The sequence below is a fragment of the Salmo salar genome, unplaced genomic scaffold (assembly GCF_965601325.2).
Source record: "Salmo salar unplaced genomic scaffold, fSalSal1 ptg000117l, whole genome shotgun sequence".
In the NCBI taxonomy this organism is placed as follows: domain Eukaryota; kingdom Metazoa; phylum Chordata; class Actinopteri; order Salmoniformes; family Salmonidae; genus Salmo; species Salmo salar.
In genome coordinates this window covers 368,149-378,493 of record NW_027675317.1, presented here as the reverse complement: position 1 = coordinate 378,493, position 10,345 = coordinate 368,149, and the positions used below count along the sequence as shown (strand labels likewise).

General features: G+C 42.4%; 1 protein-coding gene across 1 annotated transcript; it reads left to right on the top strand.

Annotated features, from left to right (window-relative positions):
- Positions 1 to 3,244: 3,244 nt before the first annotated feature.
- Positions 3,245 to 9,416, top strand: LOC145865987 (uncharacterized). Its single transcript, XM_082970874.1, has 2 exons — positions 3,245 to 3,275; positions 7,065 to 9,416. The coding sequence occupies exons 1-2, from the start codon at positions 3,245 to 3,247 to the stop codon at positions 8,201 to 8,203; spliced, it is 1,170 nt and encodes a 389-aa protein (XP_082827000.1). The 3' UTR covers positions 8,204 to 9,416.
- The last annotated feature ends 929 nt before the right edge of the window (positions 9,417 to 10,345 follow it).

Here is a 10,345-nt window from a genome sequence, read left to right as displayed (position 1 = left end):
TGAGTAGGTGGGACGTCCCACATACCCTAGAGAGGTTAAGGTGCCTTTTGTCAAACTCCAAGCAGGCTGTCATATGCTTTATACTGAGGAGTGGCTTCTGTCTGGCCACTGTACCATAAAGGTCTGATTGGTGGAGTGCTGCAGAGATGGTTGTCCTTCTGGAAGGTTCTCCCATCTCCACAGAGGAACTCTGGAGCTCTGTCAGAGTGACCATCAGGTTTTTGGTCACCTCCCTGACCAAGGCCCTTCTCCCCCAATTGCTCAGTTTGGCCGGGTGACCAGCTCTAGGAAGAGTATTCCATTTAAGAATGATGGAGGCCACTGTGTTCTTGGGGACCCATCCCCAGATCTGTGCCTCGACACAATCCTGTCTCGGAGCTCTACAGACAATTCCTTCGACCTCATGGCTTGGTTTTTGCTCTGACATGCACTGTCAACTCTGGGACCTTATATAGACAGGTGTGTGCCTTTCCAAATCATATCCAATCAATTGAATTTCCCACAGGTGGACTCCGAACAAGTTGTAGATACATCTCAAGGATGATTCATGGAAACAAGATGCAGCTGAAAGCAATTTTGAGTCTCATAGCAAAGGGTTTGAATACTTAAGTAAATAAGGTCTTTTGGTTTTTTACCTGTTTTCACTTTGTCATTATGGGCTATTGATGACACCCCTCTGAAATAAGAGCCTAACCATCAGAAAAAAACCTCTTCCTTAGCCTACTCCTCCTGCTGCTGCTTGCCTTCGTAAATTTTGATGTTATGCTCCTAACGTTTCTGGTGATGGTGATGCGTTGTGCAGACCTCACTACCCTCTGGAGAGCCTTTCGGTTATGGGCGGAGCAGCTGCCATACCAGGCGGTGATACAGCCCGACAGGATGCTCTCGATTGTGCATCTGTAAAAGTTTGTGAGTGTTTTTGGTGACAAGCCGACCATTACACTGGATAATCGCAGCTAGCTAGCTGCTACCTAGTGGCCCAGCCTCGAAGCTAGCCTTGAGCCAGGCCCATCTCCCGGCCTGCTCAGTGGACCCTATGATCACTCGGCTACACAGCTGATTCCTCCCAGACTCTTCACTAAGACGACTAGAAGCCAATACATCACCGGATTCCTGCCGTAAGCTCTGGAACTTTGCACCAGATTGGCTATAGTGGCTAACGCCCTTGTCCCGAAGCTAGCACCAGTTAGCCTCGAGCCAGGTGCTTCTCCCGGCTAGCAAACAAAATTACTCCAGCTACAATAGCTATTTTGCCACTTGGCCTGTACCCTTTGTCAACACGGAGCTCCACCGATCCATCACGACTGGTCTGCCGACGTAATTCCGTCCGATGTGCCCTCAACCGGCCTTTGCAGGACGTCGGTGACGCCCTTGTCCCGAAGTTAGCACCAGTTAGCCTCGAGCCAGGCGCATCTCCCGGCTAGCATAGTAACGACTACTTACCGGCTTCCCTGTTTCGTATATTCCCATCACTGGACCCTATGATCACTTGACTACATAGCTGATGCCTGCTGGACTGTTCATTAATCACGGTACTCCATTTTGTTTGTTTTGTTTATCTGTCGGCCCCAGCCTCGAACTCAGGCCCTGTGTGTAGTTAATCGACCCTCTCTGCCCATTCATCACCATTTTACCTGTTGTTGTTGTCTTAGCTGATTAACTGTTGTCTTACCCGTTGTTGTCTTAGCTAGCTCTCCCAATCAACACTTGTGATTGCTTTTTGCCTCTCTTTATGTCTCTCTAATGTCAATATGCCTTGTATACTGTTGTTTAGGGTAGTTATCATTGTTTTATTTTACTGCGGAGCCCCTCGTCCCACTCAACATGCCTCAGAGAGCTCTTTTGTCCCACCTCCCACACATGCGGTGACCTCTGTGGTGGTTAATTTCTTTACTATCAAATGAGGAGAGACAAACTTCACACAAGTTAGAGTTATACTTAAACTAAATCTTTAATAATAAGATCTTTACAATAGCAATGACTTATCAACGATTCACCATTTTCTAATGATCCGTTGAGAGTGGCAAAACAAAAGTACAAATATCTTTTATAGCCAAGATACACCCCTTTCAACCTACATGACGAACAACAGATACATAGAATGGTCACAAGGTTAACATTTGTATGAAAGATATCTATAATACATAGCAGACAGCATCTGCTGTTTCAGCAGTTTTCATTGTAAAGACCAGTGTCTGGTCCTCCTACTCCAAACTGGAACCGTCTCTTCCTGGTACGGTATAGAATAGAACCATTAACTCATGTTCTCTGGAATGCTCTTTAGGTTTTATTACCCAAAGACATCGTAAATCTTCTGTCCGTGTTATCTCATAGAGGCCCATCCTCAGTAAAACACACACAATAGTTAACAAAATACTCTATTCTGTCAAATAAAACAACCATTATAATGCAATACAAGCATTATAACATAATCTTGCAATTTCCCTGACACCTCACCTAGCATAACTGGTGCCTCCAGAAATGCAACCTCTCTTATCGTCACTCAATGCCTAGGTTTACCTCCACTGTACTCGCACCCTACTATACCCGTCTGTACGTTATCCCTTGAATCTATCCTACCACGCCCAGAAATCTGCTCCTTTTATTCTCTGTTCACAACGCATTAGACGACCAGTTCTGATAGCCTTTAACCATTTCCTCATCCTACTTCTCTGTTCCTCGGGTGATGTAGAGGTTAAGCCAGGCCCTGTGTGTCCCCAGGCGCTCTCATTTGTTGACTTCTGTAACCGTAAAAGCCTTGGTTTCATGCATGTTAACATCAGAAGCCTCCTCCCTAAGTTTGTTTTACTCACTGCTTTAGCACACTCCGCCAACCTTGATGTCCTTGCCGTGTCTGAATCCTGGCTTTGGAAGGCCACCAAAAATTCTGAAATTTCCATCCCCAACTACAACATTTTCCGTCAAGATAGAACTGCCAAAGGGGGAGGAGTTGCAATCTACTGCAGAGATGGCCTGCAAAGTTCTATCATACTTTCCAGGTCTAAGCCCAAACAGTTCGAGCTTCTAATTAAAAAAATGATTCTCTCCAGAAATAAGTCTCTCACTGTTGCCGCCTGTTACAGACCCCACTCAGCTCCCAGCTGTGTCCTGGACACCATATGTGAATTGATTGCCCCCCATCTATCTTCAGAGTTCATTCTGTTAGGTGACCTAAACTGGGATACCTGGTTGTTCTTTAAAAGTAATTTCCTCACCAGCTTAAATAAGCACGGCCCTTTCAAAAATGGTAAAACTAACAACAGATATAGCCCTTGGTTCACTCCAGACCTGACTGCCCTCGACCAGCACAAAAACATCCTGTTGCGTACTGCACTAGCATCGAATAGTCCCCGCGATATGCAACTTTTCAGAGAAGTCGGGAACCAATACACAGTCAGTTAGGAAAGCAAAAGCTAGCTTTTTCAAACAGAAATTTGCATCCTGTAGCTTTAACTCCAAAAATTTTGGGACACTGTAAAGTCCATGGAGAATAAGAGCACCTCATCCCAGCTGCCCACTGCACTGAGGCTAGGAAACACTGTCACCACCGATAAATCCACGATAATCGAGAATTTCAATAAGCATTTCTCTACGGCTGGCCATGCTTTCCTCCTGGCTACCCCAACCCCGGCCAACAGCTCCCCACCCCCCGAAGCTACTTCCCCAAGCCTCCCCAGCTTCTCCTTCACCCAAATCCAGATAGCAGATGTTCTGAAAGAGCTGCAAAACCTGGTCCCGTAAAAATCAGCTGAGATAGACAATCTGGACCCTCTCTTTCTAAAATGTTCCACTGCCATTGTGGCAACCCCTATTACTAGTCTGTTCAACCTCTCTTTCGTATCGTCCGAGATTCCTAAAGATTGTAACGCTTCCACGGTCATCCCCCTCTTCAAAGGGGGTGACACTCTAGACCCAAACTGTTACAGACCTATATCCATCCTGCCCTGCCTTTCTAAAGTCTTCAACATCCAAGTTAACAAACAGATCATTGACCATTTTGAATCTCACCGTACCTTCTCCGCTGTGCAATCCGGTTTCCGAGCTGGACACGGGTGCACCTCAGCCACACTCAAGGTACTAAACGATATCATAACCGCCATCGATAAAAGACAGTACTGTGCAGCCGTCTTCATCGACCTGGCCAAGGCTTTCGACTCTGTCAATCACTGTATTCTTATCGGCAGACTCAACAGCCTTGGTTTCTCAAATGACTGACTCGCCTGGTTCACCAACTACTTCTTAGATAGAGTTCAGTGTGTCAAATCAGAGGGCCTGTTGTCCAGACCTCTGGCAGTTTCTGTGGGGGTACCACAGGGTTCAATTCTCACACCGACTCTTTTCTCTGTATATACCAACGATGTTGCTCTTGCTGCGGGTGATTCCTTGATCCACCTCTACTCAGACGACACCATTCTGTATACATCTGGCCCTTCTTTGGACACTGTGTTAACCTCTTACATCTAGACGTTCCGCTAGCGGAACACCTGCTCCAATATCCAATGATAGGCGTGGCGCGAATTACAAATTCCTCAAAAATACAAAAACTTCAATTTTTCAAACATATGACTATTTTACACCATTTTAAAGACAAGACTCTCCTTTATCTAACCACACTGTCCGATTTCAAAAAGGCTTTACAGCGAAAGCAAAACATTAGATTATGTCAGCAGAGTACCCAGCCAGAAATAATCAGACACCCATTTTTCAAGCTAGCATATAAGGTCACAAAAAATAAAACCACAGCTAAATGCAGCACTAACCTTTGAAGATCTTCATCAGATGACACTCCTAGGACATTATGTTAAACAATACATGCATGTTTTGTTCAATCAAGTTCATATTTATATCAAAAACCAGCTTTTTACATTAGCATGTGACGTTCAGAACTAGCATTCCCACCGAAAACTTCCGGTGAATTTACTAAATTACTCACGATAAACGTTCACAAAAAACATAACAATTATTTTAAGAATTATATATACAGAACTCCTCTATGAACTCGCTATGTCCGATTTTAAAATAGCTTTTCGGTGAAAGCACATTTTGCAATATTCTAAGTTGATAGCCCGGCATCACAGGGCTAGCTATTTAGACACCCACCAAGTTTAGCCCTCACCAAAGTCAGATTTACTATAAGAAAAATGTTATTACCTTTGCTGTTCTTCGTCAGAATGCACTCCCAGGACTTCTACTTCAATAACAAATGTTGGTTTGGTTCAAAATAATCCATAGTTATATCCAAATAGCAGCGTTTTGTTTGTGCGTTCAAGACACTATCCAAGGGTGACGAAGGGTTACGCGCCCGACGCGTTTCGTGACAAAAAATTTTTAATATTCCATTACCGTACTTCGAAGCATGTCAACCGCTGTTTAAAATCAATTTTTATGCCATTTTTCTCGTAAAAAAGCGATAATATTCTGACCGGGAGTGGTTGTTTTCGTTCAAAGAGAGAGAAAGTAAACATGGAGTCGACTCGTGCATGCGCCTCAGTCTCATAGTATTCTGACCGACCACTATCCAAACGCGCTAATGTTTTTCAGCCATGGCCTGCAAAGCCACCATTCAGCTTTTTGCCGCCTTCTGAGAGCCCATGGGAGCCGTAGGAAGTGTCACGTAACAGCAGAGATCCCCTGTTTTGGATAGAGATAATCAAGAAGGCCAAGAAATGGTCAGACAGGGTACTTCCTGTACAGAATCTTCTCAGGTTTTGGCCTGCCAAATGAGTTCTGTTATACTCACAGACACCATTCAAACAGTTTTAGAAACTTTGGAGTGTTTTCTATCCAAAGCTAATAATTATATGCATATTCTAGTTTCTATAAATAAATAAAATCTTAACTTTATTGACAACACCCAAATGGATACTGTCATTAACGCAGTTCTTCAATAATTACACATAATTCTTAATGCTTTAGCAAACATTATATTAAACAGGACATTCAAATATCCTTACAATTTTTTATTTTTTTATTTATTTTTATTTCACCTTTATTTAACCAGGTAGGCAAGTTGAGAACAAGTTCTCATTTACAATTGCGACCTGGCCAAGATAAAGCAAAGCAGTTCGACAACATACAAAAACACAGAGTTACACTAGGAGTAAAACAACATACAATCAATGATACAGTAGAAAAAAATAAGACTATATACAATGTGAGCAAATGATGTGAGATAAGGGAGGTAAAGGCAAAAAAGGCCATGGTGGCAAAGTAAATACAATATATCAAGTAAAACACTGGAATGGTAGATATGTTATTTGAAGAAAGTTCAAAGTTAAAATATAAATAATATGGTGCAAAGGAGCAAAATAAATAAATACAGTAGGGGAAGAGGTAGTAGTTTGGGCTAAATTATAGATGGGCTATGTACAGGTGCAGTGATCTGGGAGCTGCTCTGATAGCTGGTGCTTAAAGCTAGTGAGGGAGATAAGTGTTTCCAGTTTCAGAGATTTTTATAGTTCGTTCCAGTCATTGGCAGCAGAGAACTGGAAGGAGAGACGACCAAAGGAGGAGTTGGCTTTAGGGGTGACCAGAGAGATATACCTGCTTATAATCCAAGGTAGTGTGAAATGTACTCATAAGCAACCTGGAAATGGATGTTACTCCCCTGAGTCTCCCCCATTCACATTCAGAATACATTGTGAAAAACTAAAATCTTTGCTCACCATTTTTGCTCCAGGCAGATATACTACATCCATAACTATCGGTTTCCTCATTAGCAGGGAGGAGTTTCTGCAATCAAATTGCCCTCGTGCCACAATTTTAGCAAATACAGAAAGGGGCCTATATTGGAGACCAAAAGTCGTCTGGCACACTGCTTAGAGGTTCAACAACATGAATAACTTATTTCTAGCCTACAATCATCTATGTTACTACTAATGTGAAAACAAGACAAAATATGACTATTCTTGCTCAATTTAAGGCAAATATCAAATAATTTTAACATTCATTACAGACGTCAATTGTTGTCCAACATCATGGCTCCGCTGTTGGCATCACCTTTTACAGTGGATTACCGCTGTTGTGGGCCTTTAATCATCTGTCTGACTTTGTTGTTCACACAGGGGAGATATGGGACTATCGTGGATCCTCTGGGGAGCCTCAACAACCTCATGATGCTGACGAGGCAGAGAAGAGTCTCTCCAGATCAGAACACCTCAATAAACACCTGCAGACATCCACAGGGAAGAGAACTCACTGCTGCTCTGACTGTGGGAAGAGATTCACCTCATCAGGCATTAAAATTCATCAGAGAACACACACAGGAGAGAAATCTTATTGCTGTGGTGAATGTGGGAAGAGTTTTACTACATCTGGCCATCTGACTTCACACCAGAGAATACACACAGGAGAGAAACCTTATAGCTGTGGTCAATGTGGGAAGAGGTTTGCTGCATCTAGCAGTCTGACTCTACACCAGAGAACACACACAGGAGAGAAATCTTATAGCTGTGGTCAATGTGGGAAGAGTTTTGGTCAATCTTGCCATCTGACTCAACACCAGAGAACACACACAGGAGAGAAACCTTATAGCTGTGATCAATGTGGGAAGAGTTTTGCTCGATCTGGAGAGCTGACAGCTCACCAGAGAATACACACAGGAGAGAAATCTTATAGCTGTGATCAATGTGGGAAGAGTTTTGCTCGATCTGGAGAGCTGACAGCTCACCAGAGAATACACACAGGAGATAAACCTTATAGCTGTGGTCAATGTGGGAAGAATTTTGCTGCATCTAGAACTTTGACACTACACCAGAGAACACACACAGGAGAGAAATCTTATAGCTGTGATCAATGTGGGAAGAGTTTTTGTCGATCTGGAGTGCTGACAGTGCACCAGAGAAGACACACAGGAGAGAAACCTTATAGCTGTGATCAATGTGGGAAGAGTTTTACTACATCTTTCTATCTGACTTTACACCAGAGAATACACACAGGAGAGAAATCTTATAGCTGTAATCAATGTGGGAAGACTTTTACTCAGTCAACCAACCTGGTATCACATCAGAGAACACACACAGGAGAGAAACCTTATAGCTGTGGTGAATGTGGGAAGAGTTTTACTCAGTCAAACAGCCTGGTATCACATCAGAGAACACACACAGGAGAGAAATCTCATAGCTGTAATCAATGTGGGAAGAGATACTCTGATAAAAGATCTCTGATTAAACATCAGAAAATTCATGAAGGAGTTGTTTCATGATATCAATGAATTAATGTCACAATGTAGAATGTTTAAACATTGTAGAAGGAGTATTTTAATGATGTCACAATGTAGAACCCTAAACGTTTGTCCCCTGTTCTATTGATTTCAGCATGATATGGATATTAGCCTCAGGGGGGAAATCCAGGCTCTGAAATGGAAGAGTTACTATTTATGTGATTTAACAAAAAGTGACTAACAAAAAAAGAGCTGTGTTACACTTACCATGTTGGTGACCCACTGGAATCAAAATGCAACACTTCAAAATGTAGCGAGCTGTTTTCTACAAATTGTCCTCTAACCAGGGATGTACACATTATTCCCAGATTCCGTGTGGTTTTTGAGCTGTTCGTTTTAACAGGACGTGTAAACTCATCTTCCTCCTTTCGCACAATTGATTGCCAGCAGCATATCACCCTGCATCCCACTGCTGGCTTTAACCCAGCAGCATACCACCCTGCATCCCACTGCTTGCTTGCTTCTGAAGCTAAGCAGGGTTGGTCCTGGTCAGTCCCTGGATGGGAGACCAGATGCTGCTGGAAGTGGTGTTGGAGGGCCAGTAGGAGGCGCTCTTTCCTCTGGTCTAAACAATATCCAAATTCCCCAGGGCAGTGATTGGGGACAGTGCCCAGTGTAGGGTGCCGTCTTTCAGATGGGACGTTAAACGGGTGTCCTGACTCTCTGAGGTCATTAAAGATCCCATGGTGCTTATCGTAAGAGTAGGGGTGTTAACCCCTGGTGTCCTGGCTAAATTCCCAATCTGGCCCTCATACCATCATGGATATCTAATCATCCCCAGCTTACAATTGGCTCATTCATCCCCCTCCTCTCCCCTGTAACTATTCCCCAGGTTGTTGCTGTAAATGAGAATGTGTTCTCAGTCAATTTACCTGGTAAAATAAAGGTAAAATAAAAAAAAATAAAAAAAAATTCCACATGATATCGATGAGTTATGACAAATAAGTGTTGTGTTCCTTTGTTTAGTGACCCCTACATTTAAATGCATCACTCCAAAATGTAGCTGACTGTCTTCTGCAGGTTGTCCTCTAACCAGTGAGGTAACAGATATCTCCCATTTCCATGTGTTGTGTTTATTGTGGCAGATGTTTGTGTATATAGCACATGTTATGTTTAGGTTTTCAATATATCCCAAACTGTTTCTGCATATTGGTTATTGATTTGGACACGTTAAAACTGTGTTTTGACATTGGGGATATCCCACCTAGCAACATGTCATTGAAAAGCTGTTCAAAGTAGACTATTCAACCAAATATTTCATATTTACATTTCATGTAACATTTAGTAATGATTATTTTTAATGCAACCAATTTACATTTTTTGGGTACAATTATATTGACATTGTTGCCCTGCTATTAGAATATCAGGGTTCATTCTCAGATGTGCCAACCCAAATGTACTAGAGCATGACATTGGGGACTGAGCCCCGATCCAACAACATGCCTATCTAGTGAACCCTGAAAAGAGAGAGAAGCTCTGCAGTGAGGTGGAAAGTTACTACGGATATTGCAGGAGTTTCCTCTTGAAATCAGACATGTCCGTGGTGAGGACAACTTGGTTGCTGATTGTCTCAAGGGTGGGCAGTCAAAAAGATTTGTATTTTGCGTTTAACCAGTGCGTTGCCATGGATCACAATTTATTTTGACACGTTTTTCCGTTTTGGAGATGAGTTTTATCTCTTATTCTTTTCTGTATGTTTTTGAAACTGCACTGTTGGTTAGGGGCTCGTAAGTCAGCATTTCACTGTTAGGTCTACAGGTCTACACCTGTTGTATTCGGCACACGTAACTAATACAATTTGATTTGAGTTTATTTTTGGGTTCCTTCCAAGGGGACGAGAGTTCTAGAAGCTAGTGAGTTTTAGGATTCTATAGTAAGAAAAAGGAGAATAAAATAATATGATTGTATATTATTATTTAAATAATTGTTTTTAATTGTTGACAGCCAGTAGACCCCATGTTTATATTGGTGAAGGAGAAGCATTTTAGTTGATTATAATGTGAAATGGAAGTTGTTTTCTGTTGGTGGTGAGCAAACTTGTCCATCAAAAATATAGGACATATTTGTTGTCTTAAGGGTGAAGGTGTTACAGGCTTTGGTTTTTCCATTTATGTTTTGAGGTTG

What these genes read in the sequence shown, in the direction of transcription:
- LOC145865987 (XM_082970874.1), top strand. Translation starts at nt 3,245, where the DNA reads ATGGTAAAACTAACAACAGATATAGCCCTTG. An exon ending in AACAACAGATATAGCCCTTG is followed by an intron (nt 3,276 to 7,064) that starts GTTCACTCCAGA and finishes TTGTTCACACAG; the next exon opens with GGGAGATATGGGACTATCGT.